The 17938-nt window shown below is 33.6% G+C and overlaps 2 protein-coding genes across 6 annotated transcripts in view; one reads left to right on the top strand and one right to left on the bottom strand.

Annotated features, from left to right (window-relative positions):
• The window catches only part of MYO6 (myosin VI), a 107642-nt gene extending 92911 nt beyond the window's left edge, over positions 1-14731 (top strand). Inside the window, exons 29-35 of one of the 4 annotated variants that reach the window (XM_017825734.1) lie at positions 211-240; positions 730-768; positions 4028-4131; positions 5355-5486; positions 7481-7507; positions 9647-9865; positions 11264-14731. In XM_017825734.1, coding sequence (XP_017681223.1) covers positions 211-240; positions 730-768; positions 4028-4131; positions 5355-5486; positions 7481-7507; positions 9647-9865; positions 11264-11463 — 751 coding nt within the window. In that variant the 3' untranslated portion in view covers positions 11464-14731. The remainder of the gene's footprint in view (positions 1-210; positions 241-729; positions 769-4027; positions 4132-5354; positions 5487-7480; positions 7508-9646; positions 9866-11263) is intronic. The other 3 variants (XM_017825742.1, XM_017825750.1, XM_017825760.1) reach the window with 3 other exon arrangements.
• Positions 14732-15042: 311 nt separating this feature from the next.
• The window catches only part of IMPG1 (interphotoreceptor matrix proteoglycan 1), a 57565-nt gene continuing 54669 nt past the window's right edge, over positions 15043-17938 (bottom strand). For both annotated transcript variants that reach the window (XM_017823900.1, XM_017823871.1), the window contains one exon: positions 15043-17164. The gene's annotated coding sequence lies outside the window, so the exon portion shown is untranslated. The remainder of the gene's footprint in view (positions 17165-17938) is intronic.

Consider the following 17938-nt stretch of genomic DNA (forward strand, 5'->3'; position numbering starts at 1 on the left):
GGGGGAAGTTTTCGGCTGTGCATTTTTTCCTGAATATAATTTAACTTGTGATTAAATGAGGAGGGGGAAAAAATCCTGTTTCTCAGTTAAAAAAAAAAAAAAGATAAGATGTGAAAGAGCAGGAAATACTATGACCCACCTTTTCCCACTTCAGATTATTAGAAAGTTAACTGGGAAGTAGTCTATCTAACATATATCTTCTATTTGCAGAGCCAATGGAAGAAAGCCACAAATGACTGCGTATGGCATTTTTTTGCATTTGCATGCTCTAATAGAAAAAACTCCCCTACTAATTAGTTGAAAAGAAATTGATATTGTGCTCTTGTATACTAATACTCCATAATAATCTTTATTAACATGCTTCTGTAACCTCTAAATCATTAATACCTTATATTCACTACTTTGCTTATGTCTAATAAATACTTTAATAATATATTATACCTAATAATATCCTATTTAAGGATGATTATATAATTACTTTAAGGTTTTTCACATACCTTCCATTTTTTATTGTCCTGTGTGATTTATTGCTCTTTCCAAAATCAGGACTCTGTGTGTGCATATATATATATATATATATATATGTAAATGGAAATAATCTAAATTAAGTACCCATTTTCCGTGCACTTTATTTAACTTCAGTTTGATTGGCAAGAGCCTTTCACAGTTAAAAAGGCTTGTTTTATATGAGTATGTTTGGTTTATGATCATTTATCAATTTTCTTATAGGGAACAAATGGCCACAGAAATGTCAGAAATATTGTCTAGGTAGGTGAGAGGACGACACGAAATGAATCAATCATTTTATAAAAACAAATCACACATGAAATGGGTTGAATTATTATGAAATTAAAAATAATGCAATCTGGGTTTTTTCAAGTGATAAACAAAGAAGTAAATTATGTCTTTCCGATAAATTTACACTATCACCATCTTTATTTCAACAATTATTTTTCTACAGTTTTTATTGATTATATTAAAAAAGAGTAGTTCACATACCCTGATATTTTGTGTAATTTTGTTAATGTTTTTCCAGCTTTCTTCTCTTTTCACCTTTGTGATAATAAAGCACTGGGCTCCACCTCTTTCAAAGGCATATTTCTACAGATTCAACACAGAGTTAATGAAGTTAGTTATGTCAACTTAATTGTTGGTGCTTTTAATAAGAAAATATTCTAAATATAATTAATTTCAAATAAAAGCAGTTTTGAAAATTACCATGTTAAGAGCATATTAAAATGCCTCTTAAGACATCTAAACAAAAGGCCCTTCTGAGATTTCTTGAATGCTAATGCAGGATTTTGTGCACAATGCAGAAGGAAAGGAGAACACTGGTTGAGGTCTGAATACAATTCTACTGGAACAGTCTCACACTAGCTGGTGCTAGAATACTAATTCTCCATTCAAAGAATTTGTTATAATGTCCTCCATATTAGTGAGTAATTAAAAAGTGTTTTATGCAACTTGAGGATGGAAATTACCTTTGACATTCATTTTCTGAAGCTTACATAAGAAGCAAAATTGTTCAGAGTTTTTAAAAGTTAGGCAGTTGTTAAACAAGCTACTAAGCTGTATTTATATAGTCTGAAGATGATCGATTTCATGTGATTGATGAGTTTTCCATTTGTAGCATTGATAATTGGAAATGCAGCTGTTAAATAAATTTGTTTCTTGCAGTGGTATTTCAAGAAAAGGAATAAACCATGTTGTGTGTAATCAAGTTAGTATGCAAATTGAAATGACCAGATTGCATTGCATATATTGACATAGTTCCATTAACAATGGCCAATTTTTAATGTACAAAAAAATGATGAAACTTCGGGGCAAAATCAGAAACCCTGTGTTGTGGTTGAATTCAAAATGCAATACTTCTTACTGCATACTTGTTAAACTGAATTTTTCTCACTTTTCATACACTGGAAACTTTTTACTTGAGACTGATTTTTTAAAATTTTTTTTTATTTTTAAAGTCTGAAAATATTGTTTACAATACATAACTCTTGGACTGAGCAGTGAAGACTGATTGTCAGGTGTGATGCTCCTCTTATTGCCAGACTGCTATGCTGAAAGTCATGTAGAAAACAAAAGACTGATCTGCAGAGTGCAGAGTAGTACTGCAATAGAAGGACTAAGCCATTCAATTGGATTAGGATTCTTAAAGATTACTAGTTTAACCAGAGATTGTATAGCCTAGTTCTGCTGCTCTAAATTATGTAGCAAACTCTTGAAGTGGTGGGTAGTGTTGCTAAATAAGGAAAATCCTTAGGATTTGTTAAATTAGGTTCAAGAAGTTTAGACACTAGGCAGTGGAAAATATTTAGTAGCAATCCTTTAATGTCCTACAGGTATGCCAACCATAACAAAATATTAAAATATATATTTTGAAGGAGTTTGTCCAGTTATTTGTTTTACACTTATGAGTAGTGCTAAGTCAGAGCTAATTTTTTATGTCAGAATTCTCATGTACTATAACTGGAAGCTTTGTGTTGAGTCAGATTAGTAGTATGAGTAGGCATTATTAAACTGACACTACAATAAAACTAGTTTTAATTATATTGAAGAGATGGTGCAGTTAAGAAGAACATTTAGTTAAACAGATTGTTTTATTCTATGAACTTAAATTGCATTTGTTATCTCTGCTTTCAAAACTGATGTATCTGCATAAAGAAATTTTTCAGGTTATAATAGGTGTTTATAACCTGTTAATTAAAAAGGGAAAAATAAATGTCAAGGTTCAGAGTACCACGAGACCTTTATGGAAAAATAAATGTTAAAATAGTATTCACTGGATTATACTTACTGTAATAATGTACCAGTCCCACAAAGATATTATTACACAAACAGATCTTCAAATGAAAAGGCTTGTTTTCTTCTGGTTTTATCTCCTGTGATTTTTTAATATGATATTGCATCAAGAATTCTGCTATCCTGCTAAAGATCTAGTTTCTTCTGAACAAATCCTCTCAGATCTCAAAAGATAATTCAATTTGCTTTCTGTTCTTAGTCATGAGTGTTAGTGGAGGTTGGTAAAATCATGTGTGTGTTTTTGAATTTCTTAGCATTCAAGTGTGCTGATCATCACTGAACATTGGAGTGTTTTGAACTTCTTTTATATGCAAATAATCCATGGGAGTTTTGCCATTCCTAAGGGAGGGTTCTTCTACTTCTTATCCATACCATATTTATGGAAAAAAAAATAAAATTCAAGTTTATCTTTACATATAATGTTTATTTTGTACATGGAAACCTTGTACACGCTTTTAAAGATCATGGAGATTTTAGTAATAATTTCTCACTTGTATTTGCTGTTGACTTTCTTGTATATTACCTACATGATGAATACCTTTGGCCTTTGAAAAAACTGGGTTTGGATGACTCTATACTAATCAGCTTTTCCTCTGTGTGGTATTTTTTACCTTGATATTTCTTGAGGATTCATATTCTTCCCAAATAAATGTTACTGTTCTCAGACAGCCATTATACAATTAATATAGAAATAATTTTTTTAAAGACACAGAATATTTCATCAACTTTTGGAACAAGGATTTTGTCCTAATCCAATTTTAAAGAGCAGAGGAAGTGCCTTTTCTTCCTTCTCCTTGTTCTACTTCAGAAATATTTTCTCTTGCCTGTTTTTTGAATGGAACTAAAAATGTCTATGGCTATTCTTTGTTGTCTCTTTTCTGCATCTTGGCTAGTACTAAGTAAAATGCACATCAGTGTGGGATGAGATACACAGAGATAGAACATGCACCTTTTCACATATAAGCACTATTAATGACAATTCCTTTTAATCTCTAGGAGGCCTGTCAGATGACTATGTGATTTTGGACATAAAATATGTTTTAATTTTCTCTTAATAATATGAACGTCTTGAAAATAATGTGGTATTTTGCCTTTAAATTCAGTCTGTTTGCTACTGATTTTTGTGGCAATAAGAGTGATGCAGTGTTGATCATGGGATCTCTTACAACAATTCCTGTTTGATACTTGAAAAAATACATATATATTTTTTAAATAATCTTAGGGGTCCTGCAGTGCAAGCCACAAAAGCTGCTGCTGGTACTAAGAAGCATGATCTCAGTAAGTGGAAATATGCAGAGCTTCGCGATACAATCAATACATCCTGTGGTAAGTGGAATATTTTCTGATTTGAGAAAGAGGTCAAGTTGCAGTTGCATGTTACTTTCTTCCTATAACACTGATAAAACTTTATTCAGGTTTGAATTAATAACAAATTAATTTAAAAAATGCTGTTACCCCAAAAGCAGCAATAAATGAAGCTGTTTACATATTAAGGAAACAATTTCTTTTTTTCCTCTTTTAGTGATTATATATTTATGATAGTAAACTCTTGGACCATGAAATATGTATTATAATTTCTTAAATAAATTGTCTCAGATTTTTGTATTCCCACAAAGGGAATAATAGTTATTGTGCTTTACCTGGAATTTGTGTGTTCTAAGAAATCATTCGCTATCACTTCTTGCTGTCATCAGATCATCACAAAGAAAGCAAATATGTCATATAAAGCACAGCATAAAATATTTTCTGTCTTGGATATTCAGATTGTTTGTTAATTTTTCCAACTTCTTTTGGGAAGCTCACAGTTGGGGCATTAATTACTTTTCCCCCAGTCTGAAGATAGAAACAGATAAGTATTATTCCTTTATTAGATACTACTGTTTCTTCCTGTTTCTCATTGAAAGCAGTTGGTTAACTTCTGATTTAAGATCCTTCTACTTTTCCCTGAATAGAAATTGGAAACAAATCCAGTCTCTTGCAAGACTGGAGCAATGTTTTCACCTGACTAGGTGCTGCAGTAATACCTGGTGCTCACATGTGTTCATCCTTAGTGAAGCCAGTTTGGGTACTCTTAGGTGACTAAGGAAAGAACCTTGAGATCATTCAATCTCTTTGTATAATGAAATTCAGCAAAATGAAAATATGCAAGTATATATACCTAGATATGAGCGGTCATATTGCTGGTTTTCTTTTTTACAGTTGCAGAAATAAAGTTCAGCAGTGAAATTTTATGTTTCTGTACTGCTTATCTTGTGATAGTGTCAACTGGCAAATTTAGTGAACTAAGAGTTCTGTCACATTTCACTGCTCCAAATCCCCCAGTACAAAGCTGCTTTGGGGATTGCCTTTACTCTAGAATTCTGAGGTAATTTCTGGGCCATAAAATACAGGCCCTGTGCTGCAGATAATGAAGTTTATTATATTACATTTTAGCATATTAGTGTTACAATTTGATCTCAAATTATATAACTATCAATATAAAAAAGCATTTAATAAATAATTTTTCTGATTTTTCTCACTCATCCCTTCCCTCCTCATTTTTGGGATAGATATTGAACTGTTGGCAGCTTGCAGAGAAGAGTTCCACCGAAGGCTAAAGGTGTATCATGCTTGGAAATCCAAGAATAAGAAACGCAATGCAGAAACAGAACAGCGTGCTCCTAAATCAGTCACAGACTATGGTGAGGAGAGATAATTTTGTGTTTATAATCACTTTTGTGGCCATATTCTAAAGAAAACATTTCTAGAATCAATTTTGAGTTTGCTAGGTTGAAGGAAATTCTTGGGGGTTTGAAGAGTATTTTTATGTCTATTTAAGGTAGCTACTTTGAAAAGACTGAAACTGGCAAATACTTTGCAGAAATTAAAGTACTTTAATAGACCAAGATAACTGTTTTGAATAGCTCTCCCTAAAACCTTTTCTTGCATCCAAGTCACATCTGTTAAAATTCGTTCTTGATATAGGCATTTTTGCTAAGTGTTCATTGCTGTGCTACTTTATTATTTCATACTATATTGCTATTTAGATATAAATATAGATACTTTTAAAAGGTGCTGATTTATCATTTACATCATGATAAGCCTTACATACATTAGCTTACATTCTCTTTTCAAAAAATTCTGTGAGTGCTGATATTGCAATTTTTGCTTAAGGGATTTTGTGTAGTCCCTGCTTTCTTATTAGTCCTTCATTCTGCTGATTTCACAGATGCATGTTTATTGTCAAAGCAATGTACTAATGAGAATAAGTGACTGCCTTTCAAGCTCATCAAGAAAGTGTAGGAATTGCCATGTTTAATACTGCCAGACTGAAAATTCCGTGCCCAATTTCTGGAGTGCCATTTGCAGAATGGATTGTGTTCCTGCCATACAGTTGAAGCAAGAGGCAGAGGAAAGGGAAGATGGAGAGAAAGTGCTGTCCCCAGAGTCCCCTTAGCCTGAGATTAGAGCATTGTCCTGGGACATGGAGGATAAAGATCTCAGGGAATACAGGTGCCCTACTTTCTCTCAGTTCATATACAAAGTTGTCTCCTTCCCCTTCATTCATTTACTGAGTGTGCATTGCTTGAGAATTTGAGGTTTTTGGGGAACTTCGGTACAGATATATGGCAAGTGAAATCTGAACCCCTGGAGAAGATATTACTAAAGAATGGGTCCTTGTGACTGTGCCCAGTAATGTGGTTTTAAGTGCTAAAGAAAGCTAATGACTGAAAAGGCAGGAAAAGGCACTTGAAGCACTTCTGCAAAGCGGTAAATTGCTTTGAATTTGAGTTCACAAGTTCTCTGTGGAGCTAAATGGATAAAATACATATTCACGCACAGTGTTGCTGATGGGAAGTATCAAAGAGCAGAAAATCTTTGGATTTGTGCACGCAAAGCTTGGAGTACTCATGTTCTCATCCCATGTATTCAGACATTTACAGCATTCTTATCAGTGGTTCTCATTGCATTTTTTTACTTTTCTTGAAATACGGCATCATATTTGTGAAGAAAAGGACATTGTGGTTCAGAAGAAACTGATGGCAACCTATAGAGACTCTTAATGTCAGAATGATTCTTCCTATTCCAAATAATTATACTACATGGGCATTTCACATCTATGTATTATAGTGATCTGAGCAGGTAGTGAGAAGGGATTCTGATTTCCTGGGTGCTAAAGCTAAAAGGCTTTCAGGTGTCAGTAGATGTGTACTTCAAATGATGCAGTTTCTTCTTTCCATATCTTCACTGATGTAATACAATTTTACAGGTATTCTTTCATTTAATAAATACATTCAGTATAGAAACTAAACACTGGTTTGTATATTATTATTGGAATAGGCAGATTCTGTATTCCGGAGGTTTGGAAAATTTTTTGTAGCAGAAATATCAAAAATGAAAAGTACTACATTAATTAACTAGTGGATTTGTCATAGCAATTTGTGCTTAGCATGTATACGACTGAGTTTTTGTAACTGGCATCACAAATTATAGAAGTAATAAATTTCAAGATTAAATTCTGATGAAAATAGAAGTACAAAATTAATAGAAATACTTAGTATCTGTGTTTATTTTGCAACTAGAATTCCCAGTTGTGTATCATCAGCAGTGGTGAAAAATGTTGAGGTAATGAAACAGTAACTTTTCAAGGATCAGCACTTTTATGTTTTGTTCAACATGTAATATTTGTTCACAGATTTTGCACCATTTTTGAGCAACTCAAGTAAGTGAGGAGATGGTTATTTAAGCTAACTTTGAAGAATAGGAAGACTTGACAGCTTGATACTAACATTAATTAATCCAGTGTTTTGCTACACTTGTACATAGAATTTAATTGTGAGAATAGTCTATTTTACAATTTGGCAATGTTATTCATTTGATGATAATTATACATTATTCTAGTAATTTACAAATGTACTTGTCTTCATGAAATCCTACCCATTTGAGCGGTAGTGGGAAGGGAGAATGAAATAACCTTTTTATGGGGGTTATTTGAAGATATAATCTCCCATTTTTTTCCATACCCCCTACAAAATAACTTGTTTGTTCTAATATTTTTTCACTGTCAGCATATGGCTTTTTGTTGTAGCAAAACTCTGTAATCAACTTAATATAACAGCTATTTTCCTAGCACACAAACTAACATTCAGGTGATGGTTTCTTCTGAATAAAGAAATTCAATTCCATAGCACTGAGAAACAGAGGCTATATTGGCTGCTTAGTGTTCCTGTCCTCTAGATTTGCTCTTGGATTTAGATATGCACAGGGGTAGAAAGGAGCCTTAGCAATTATTATTGCAGTGCAAAAAGTATCTGACAATACTAAAGCACTGATCTGCTCGGATAGTTGTTCAGACAATTTGTAGAAAATAGTATTAATTTCCTATAAACTGTGTCTTCCTGTAAGGTACGTGTTTTATCAGAGTTGATGTAAAAAAGTAGCATTCACCTGTTAAAATACTGGTTTTCTTCTTCTCTTTGTTTATGCAGACATGGGGGAAAAAAGGGTATATGTTATGTATAACACATGGGGTTTTTTTAAGGTTCTCCTCTTCAGGCTCAGAATAACTGTTTTTGCTTGAATCAAAGCAGAAGAAATTTCAAGTTGCAGTTGCTGGTCTATATTAATCTTGTTCATGATTGTAAAAATACATTATTAAAAGTGATTGTTGTTTTTCATATTAAATATTAGCTCAGAAATTATCTTTGCTGCTTAGTAGACACTGAACAAAAATGGAATTCACTTCTAATTTTTCTCTTTATGCTGAAACATGCAACTGTTAATACTGACTCTCTTTTGTAGAGATGGCACAGATCCACATTCAGAGTTTCTTAAACAGGGTATATGTAACAGTGTTGGTGTAAACCACTAAAACTAGTTCAGTACCAAATTTTTGCAGAAGACAGGTAGTATAGGAAATGATCTTGCTTGTAAGAGCATTTACTATTTAAAACTAATTATGATAGTGTATACATACCATCAGGAAGTTGGATCAATTGATCAATTAACATAGAGAGAGCTTTCATTTTAAAGAAAGTTTCTCTCTGGAAACTGAAATGTGTGGAACTCAGAGAGTCCAAAAATGCATACAGAAAATATTTACCAAAAATATATATGAAACTTCAAAAAACTTCATATAACTCCTTCCCCTTTAGAAGTTTGCTTGGTTGATCTTAATGGTCTGAAATAAAGAATAAAGTAGTTCTGATGCCGGAGTTTAGCACACAGAAATCTAGGCAGAAAGTTATGTTTGGTGGCAGCTTTGTGATAAGCAGTATTTGTTGTCAACATTTCTATTAACAAATTAGTAATTTCTAACAATATTATACACCTTTGTGTGTTGACTGTCAAAAATCTTCAAGTGATGTTTTGTGTTTTGTAACTTTAAATGCTTTACACTGTGATCTTGTTTTACAAAGAGATTGACAGAACTAAAGCAGTTACTGATGAATGTGTCTGGTTTGTAAGACATTTTATATGGGAAGTTTTACTTTAAATATTGATTTAAAGCAGAGTGCATTATTTTACTTGCTTTGTTTTGTCTAAACATTCCATTAAGCAACACATAGATAAAATAATTAACATGAGCCTTTCCTGACCAGTGTTGTAGCTGTCGTGATTAACAGAATGCACATTATATGAGATGGAAGTACTTTTTAGGTTTGATGAGACTTCAGCTGACCTTGAATTAGAGAGAATCTCTTGGGTTTTGGGGGTTTAGTTTGTTTTTTTGTTTGGTTAGTTGTTTTGGTTTTATTTTTTTTTTTTTAGATTTGTTGATTAATCAAGCCAGTAGTAATATGGCTTTCTTGTTCTCTAATTTTTTATTTGCTTATTTTTGGGGCTCTCTTCTGTATGATAGCACAACAGAACCCAACAGCCCAGCTGCCGAGCAGACAGCAAGAGATTGAAATGAACAGACAACAGCGTTACTTCCGCATTCCCTTCATCCGCCCCGCGGACCAGTACAAAGACCCCCAGAACAAGAAGAAGGGTTGGTGGTATGCACATTTTGATGGGCCATGGATTGCTCGACAGATGGAACTCCATCCTGACAAGGCACCCATTCTCCTTGTAGCGGGTTGGTATTGAAAGCAAAATTCAAAACTTTGAAAAGGTTCAGAGTTGGTAAGTTACTTTAGGAAAAGAGACTGAGGATACAAGTTTCCCAAGTTGTATCTTCTTTTTTTTTTTTTTTTTTTCTTCAGCAGTTCTTATCTGGGCAGAATTTGAGGATTTGGGACTGTTCTTAATGGCCAAACTTTTCAGAATACCATTTGGCCACATGTTCTACTTGTACACATGCTTCGATTTGGGAAGTCAGAGATAGAGTGGGAGTTCCGATGTAAATGTTTTTATTAAGTGCCCTCTGATTATTCTGAACTGGAGACAGCATGAAGATAAAACATCACAATTTATCTGGGAAGGTTCTACTCATCGTTGTATTGGTTTTTAGTTAGCTTTGAAAAATTACAACCAGTTTGTATCACAACAATTTGTGCATACGTTATATTGTCTTTCCATAATATGAAGCTAATAGCAAACTGATGCTTTTACCCTATTTATGCTGCCTGATGTGGGAGAATAGCTTTTTAATCTTAAATGTTTAAAATAAAAACTAAATATTGCAATGGACAGTAGAGATTTGTCTGGTGGTGAAATATATCCAGCTTTTCTGGAGGATAATGAAAGCAGGGGAAAACACTGGTGAAATGCTGTTTATGGTTCTGTGGTTTTGTATTTAACTTAGAGACCAAGGAAAAGTCTATAACCAATTTGTTTCTCTTCAGTTATACCTTACTACCAACAAAAGTTTGTTTCCTGCGAATTATTTTTAATAGAATTTCTTACACCAACTGTTACTATTCAGTGTCAAAGCCCATAGCTAAAAGTAGCACTGCTGTCATGAGTACCATATTCAATGGATCACCTATTAAAAATAAGATTATAATTTAGTGTTTGAACTACACCCATCATTTTGTTGGATTCCCTACGTTAGTCCCATTTGGTAAATGCTGTTTGTTTTGCATGGGAGGCTGACAGATTAGTTGGTCAAAAGTCTGGAGTTCTTAGTTGCTTTGCTACATTTAAACAAATAGTAACAGCAGTTTGCTGTGAAATGGCCTAAAACTGAAAGTATATATAAAACAAATGCAATTGTCAGCCTGTAATGGATTTCAGGAGAATATATCAAGATGCTGATCTTTTCACTTCTTTCCTCTGTTCTTTTTTGCTCACTTTTTAAGCACAACTTTGTCAATTGCAACATGTGGTACTAGTTTATTGTGGTACCTCTGTGGTGCCTCTGTGTGTAACAAAAAAAACAAACCAAAAAATATTTATCTGACAACTTATTTCTCCATAAGCTCTGAAACCTTTTAACAAACCAGAGCTTCAGAGATGGAATCTAATTAACAAAGTTCTAATTTGTTTTATGGGACTTCTGAATGATGTTTTATTTATCCCTTTACCATTTCAGGTAAGGATGATATGGATATGTGTGAGCTTAATCTTGAAGAGACTGGGCTAACCCGAAAGCGAGGTGCTGAAATTTTGCCGAGACAGTTTGAAGAAATTTGGGAGCGCTGTGGAGGTATCCAATATCTTCAAAATGCAATTGCAAGCAGACAAGCTCGTCCTACATACGCTACGGCGATGCTGCAGAACCTGCTGAAATAAATTGGCATTTTGCACAGTAGTGTTCGAGATGAGAACCCTTGCCTGTGATACAAAGGGAAGAGTTCCTCTGGGCAACAGAGGACGTAAACATTCTATAATCATATTAGAGATGTTTAATATAAAGTGAACAGGTTTTATTAATCACATGGTTTGTTAATTTGTACTTTATGATGTTTAATTTGTGTAGTGAACTTTGCTAGGTATGAGGACCTTGAAGAAACTTCAGTCAGTGTAGTTTGTTGCATTTTGTTTATATGTTTTATTTTCTTTAACAGTTTCTGTTAGAACTCTTAACACTTCTAAGCAATCTGTCTTTACTCGGGTACATATTACAAAGAACTGCATTGCAACCACCTTTTTATAAAATTCCTACTTCAAAACACTGAATAGTTGGCTTCAAGTGGTCTAGTAAAGAGGATGTGCTATTTCTAATAACTGGAATTGTGAGGCCTTAGCTTTGACTTCTGTTACGGAGAAGTTGGAGTATACTTTTATATAATCTGAGACATTTTATGTCCTGATTTGCAAACTGGTTAGTGTCTGTATTTAGTATTTTTGTTTTTTTCAGAATCTGATGGGAAATTCTCCTAAACTTGAGACCCATAAATTCCTATTTAATTCATTCTCCGTCTTGGTTTAAGAGAAATGGTTTTCTGTACATTCTCAGTAGAGCATTCAGATGTATCAATATAGTGTAATATTGGAGGTCCTCAAAGAATGTACTGCTCATTAGGGCTTATACCACTTCTTAGTTTCTTTCTCTTTTTTCTGTTTCAGTAGAAATTTGGTTTAGACTTGTTTTTCTGACCGCATTTCCATTAGGAACTCTTGGACAGTTTGTTTAGCCAGGTAGTGTAATTTCAAAATATTATGCAAAATTGTCCAAGCCTTGTATCTGGAGGTATATAAGATTAAGGATAGGATAAGGGAAATACGTTCAGCTTTTTTATGTCAGTATAACTTAACTGAATATTGAGGCCTGAGCCTCAGACATTGTGTTTATTTTAATTGTAACAAGATATACAAGGTCTCTACCTTTCGTTAGAGTGTGTAAAACATTGGTCTAATAACATAATGCATCATCTTAATACTATGTGCTAATTAAATAGCTACAAATTTTAGTACACTGAAATACCATAGCGATTTGGACACTACTCTGAGCTTTGTCATAATCTCTTCTGTCAAATTTCATAGCTTGTAACAGTTCCCTTATTAAGCAGTTTGTTTTGGGAGTTTTTGTGGGTGGGAATCGTTAATTTCATACAGTTTTAAGATGCATCTCTTTCACTTACGTGAACATTGTTTTACTATGCTGGCCATTATTTCAACAAATTAGACTTGACTATTTATTATCTCTCTAATAGGAATTCAAAATATAAGTAGCTTGATGTCCAATTACTTATTTAACCTGATTCAAAAATGAAGTCTTGCTCTTTTAAGTGACAAATTTTGTTTACACTGTAAGAAAATTTCCTCAGTCTTTACTCAGTTTGAAACCTCTTGGAAATGTTAATTTTCTAATGCATAAATATACTTAATAATTTTCAAGAGGTACAGTTCTGTAGCACAGAGAGAGCTCCTGATGCTGACCTTAGACTGTGGTTGTATGCCACAGTCTGCTTGTTGTTATAAATACACTCCCTACTATAATACTTGTGGAGATATTCAGTAGTAGTTAACTCTGTACTGACCCACTGCATCAGGGAACCTCAGCTTCTGCTGCATACCCACTCAGCCTCTTGCAAACGAGGAAATGTTTTAATTTTACCCAAATTCTTCACTAAAACTATAATTTGTCTGGAAGATGAAAGCAGAGGTGCATCAGACTGCTGGCTAGCAAGTTGTGTGCAAACCTGTACAGTGTTGCATGAATTTAAAGGTGCAGCTTAGGAAATTTAGGTTACTGGTTTAATGTGTTACTGCATTGGAACCGAAGTTTCACAACTTCCAGTCTCTGGAAACTTAGCACTGCAGGAAGCTGTGCTCACTCACGTGATCCCAGAAGGAAAATCATTGAACTGACCTGTGTTTATAACTGTCTGGATTTAGCTGCTTGACTTAACATGTTCAGTCCCAGTGTATGTGTGTATATATATATGTGTGTGTATGTGTGTATATATATATATATGTATATATATATATAAAACCATGGATGTTATGAGACTGAACATAGTAAGCAAGGAACCTCATTACTTAAGTGTGTGTCTGTTTATACACATATATAAGCTTAAATATTTTAGTAAATATGTGTGTAAACATACCTGTGGGGAACTTAAAATTAATAAAATTAACTGAATTTTTCCAATCTGTACCTTTGATTATGCTAGGATTACCTTGACTGGCATCAGAAAGAAAATTTGTTCTTCAGAATGGGGTGTGTGGGAATTTTTGTTAACTAAATGACTAAAAAATGTAGCTATTGAGAAAATAAAATGGATTTTAAAATTAATGGAAGAGGGTCTGATGGTTGGATGTTCTCAAATGAGATATTCCCACCTCTCTGCAGTGCTCCAGAAGTATGACTGAGGCAAGCTGAAGATACATTCCAGAAATCCTACTTTGCACAGTAGCAGGCTGGTTTTTTTAATTATTGTTATTATTATTTTTCTTTCTCTGCACCAAAAGCAGCATCTGCTCTTAGTTTTACTGATCTTTCTGTGCAACAAAATTAATTTTCAGTTAGTTTCAGACTATTTTATTTTTTCTTACATGTCAAGCAATGTTCATTTGCTTACAAATTATTTCTGTGATCCCATTTACTGTGTCAGATAATTATACAATTGGTTGATTTGGAGAGGAAATAAAAAAAAGGGGGGGAGGGAGTTCGACTGTAGCATGACTTAATGCCCTTCTGATCTGTGGTTATAGAGAAAAATTTAGTTTGTTTTTTAAAACACATTGGCTGGTTCTCTCTGTGTTTGATTTAAAAAAAAAAATAAATTCTTCCTGCCTATCAGTGAACCTGTTTGTTATAGTTGAGATCTGCCTGAAACAGTCCACAAAACAAAGGAGAGGAAGAGAATCACCACACTAGGCTACATTCCTGACTAGGTAACCCTGAAATATCCATTTTCTTGAGAATGCTACTTTGAAGATCATAAGGTCGTTAAATACTTATCTTTCATCCACTGAGAAAATTGTTTTTCTTAACTTAGTTTAATCCTTTGGGTTTTTCTCAAAAATCTTTATTTAAAGTTTTTAAATGACCTCCTAATACTGTACTGAAAATTAAAAATAAAAAATAAACACATTCCATGTTGAAATCTCACTTGTATCTTCTTACCATTTTGTCTTTGAAGATTTAAAGCATAATAAATAAGGGTAAATTAAGTTATGAGAAGGGTAAAAGGATTTCTGTGCTGGAACTCCCTGCTGCTTTTCTATCAGATGTTTTTGATGCTTACTTTTCAAAGTTTTACTTTAGTGAAGGTTTTGTCTTTACTTTCTAAGGTAAGTGTTTCTCCAAAATGACATTCTGATATTAAAAAATTCTGATTTTTTTTTACTTTTAAGTTTCATCCTTAATTTCTCAGTATTTATTAAAACAAATATCTTTACTTTTATTACTATTTTTTTAACATTTATTGCTATCACTTTCCATGTATCTATAATTTGCTATGCTGTGTATTCTTTGCATATGTTTCATTTTTCATGACAGTCAGTGACTAGTGAAACCAATTCTACTGCTTTGAGTTTGTATGCTGCAGGGGAAACTTTATGTCTGAGATGGAGAAGTTTTGTGGGTTTTGCTTGTTTGTTTTCCCCTTAAAACGAGTCTTAGAAAACTTTCTTGTCTTAAGGGCCAGATCAGGGTGGTAGTTTCTTAACATAAAAAGATTCAAGTAATTTGGGCTTTGTTATCTAGGAAATGTAATTTTGTTTCACTTTCCTTATGGCTTTTATCTCCAGCTGTAACTTTACATCCATTTTAAGGTAACGTGATATGTTTTATTTTGAGATTAAGTACCAGTTTAATTCCCAGTGAAATTTTCAAGTAAATAGTTTTATTATGTTTTATTGAAATACAAAAGGCTTACGTCCAGCAAATATATTTGGTAATTAATAGTTGAGAGTGATAAATACAATCATGAATAATCATTATTAAAAGACACATTTTAAAACTACTTACTTTTTAATCTGGCTAGTGATAACTAGTATGACTTGAAATACACTAAACACATACAAAAATACATTTGTAATGGAAAAAAGATGGAATGCTATCAGCATTCTTAATGTATTCTTAGCTTACATGAGCAATAGTGAAAAGCTAACATTTGTTGGCAGGGATGACTTCCAGTGCTCCCTGCAAGAAATATTTTTAAAGTAGTTTTATTCTGAAGTGTTACTGGGTAAAACCACATCTTAGGTTTCTTCTTTATTTTTTTTCTACTTAAATAAAGTAAGTAAAAATACTATTTCAGCTGTAGAAACTCAACCTTGTATTCTTGGTGCTTTGCCTTCATTCGTACACTATCACCAGTTTCGGTGGTTTTGCAGGCAAATCCGTGCAGTTAGTTGTTTGGAATTCGTAAACAGTTCTTCTGAGTGTACATAATAAGGTAAACTAAAGTTCAGTCTTTGCTGTGGTAACTGCGCCGTACGAAGAGAGAAGAATTGTTGCTGAAATCAGCTGCTGTCCCAAATACACAAAAGTTTCACATCTGAATGAGGACCTGTCATCCAGAATAGTCATGAACTTTGTCAAAGCTCAGTTTGAGCTGTAAGTACGACTTCTGGTGTGCACCAAGCAGGAAACAGTGCCTGAATATTGTACAACACTGGTGCAGGATATAAATATAGATATACTCAAGAAACAGATGCTCAAGGTAAAATAATGCTCATACTTGAATCAAGATTGTGGATTTGTAGTGCATAAATTAATAAGCCTACAAAATACTTAAAGGCTGCCCGATGTCTGCTTAGATTTCTTCTACAAAAACTGACAGTAACTTCTCAAAATTATTTGTGTGCATACTGAGTTTAAAGTGTACACAATCATGTGCAATTCTAATCTACTTTTTACCAGGAGGGTGCTTGTGAATGTAAATACCTTGTTCGGAAAAGATGAAACTCCAGGTATTGTGCCTCAGCAAAAAGTTTGAAGTCTTAGGATAATCTGATAGTTTCACTGTCACCAGAAATTAAGCAGTTAACTGTATATGTACATATGTATAAACAATGTTCATAGAAACCCTTAAAAAAATTAATTCCAACTTGTGTGTGATTTGCAATGTGAGCATTGTAGGGAGAGAATAAAGAAGTTCCCGGATGCTTTTAATGTGTCCTTTGGTCAATGACAGTTCGTATTTCTGTTCACCACTTACATTAGTGTGTGTAAGGAAGGTTAATAAAAGGGTATGGAAATATGGTGAATTTCCATTGACAAATATTGAAAAATGTCATGTTTCAGCAAAATCTGTTTCTAGCACTCGGCTCTTAAATAAAACAGTTAAGACCTGTAAGCACTGGATGCTTAATGCATGCATCTTAACAATTCTGACTTCCTACCAGGTAAATTTTAGACACTGTATAATAGCTGCTCAACTTGGTCATGTTGCTTTTCTTCAGTAAAACAATTTTTTTAATGTGTCCTGATTTTAGAGCCAAAACATTATATCTTTAGGAATCCTTGAATTTTTTTCATGTGCATAATCATCTTGAAGTCCAGCCTTAAATAATGCAGATCTTCTTTTTTGAATACCTGTAAGAGAAATTCTTGTAAGACATTTGAAAAACATTGTTTAATTTGAAAATGTACACTATGTATCTAGTGCTAATAGGGAAGGTCACACTAACACCTGTTGAGATAATGTCTAGTTCATTGTAAGGGCAATTGAGCCTGGAGAAGAGAAGGGTCCAGGGAGACCTTCTAGTGGCCTCCCAGTACCTGAAGGGGGCCTACAAGTAAGACAGAGAACTTTTTACAAGGGTATGTAGTGACAGGACAAGGGAGGAATGGCTTCAAACTGAAAGAGAGTGGGTTTAGATTAGGTGTAAATAAATTATTTCCTGTGAGGGTGGCAAGGCACTGGAAAAGATTGTCCAGAGAACTTGTGGATGCCCCATCCCTGGAAGTGTTAAAGATTGTTAGTTTTTTTACTATTTACTAATTGGGCTAAAACCTACCCAGCCAAACCCCCCTCTGACAACTAAGCTTTGCAATAATTTTCAATGTAGTGATTCTGTAAATAAACTGGAGACATTTTTTATGTTTTGGAAGGAATTGAAGGTTATTTTAGCTTCTGCTGGAACTTTATGCCTATTTTCAAATATGCCTTCATAAATACAGAGCTGTACTTATTGTAGATAATATGTCCTAAAAAGCTGTCACTGCTTTCACTGTGTGTAGCAAAACAGAATTTAATTATTGGAATCCTCAGTTTGGCCTATGAGTCCTAGAGATCTGTGTCCTCCAGAAAATTCATATTCAAAAGTGCCATCTTCTGTTTTAAAAATTCTAATCTGAAAGGAGCTT

This window comes from Lepidothrix coronata, unplaced genomic scaffold, assembly GCF_001604755.1.
Source record: "Lepidothrix coronata isolate B3197 unplaced genomic scaffold, Lepidothrix_coronata-1.0 Scaffold4, whole genome shotgun sequence".
In the NCBI taxonomy this organism is placed as follows: domain Eukaryota; kingdom Metazoa; phylum Chordata; class Aves; order Passeriformes; family Pipridae; genus Lepidothrix; species Lepidothrix coronata.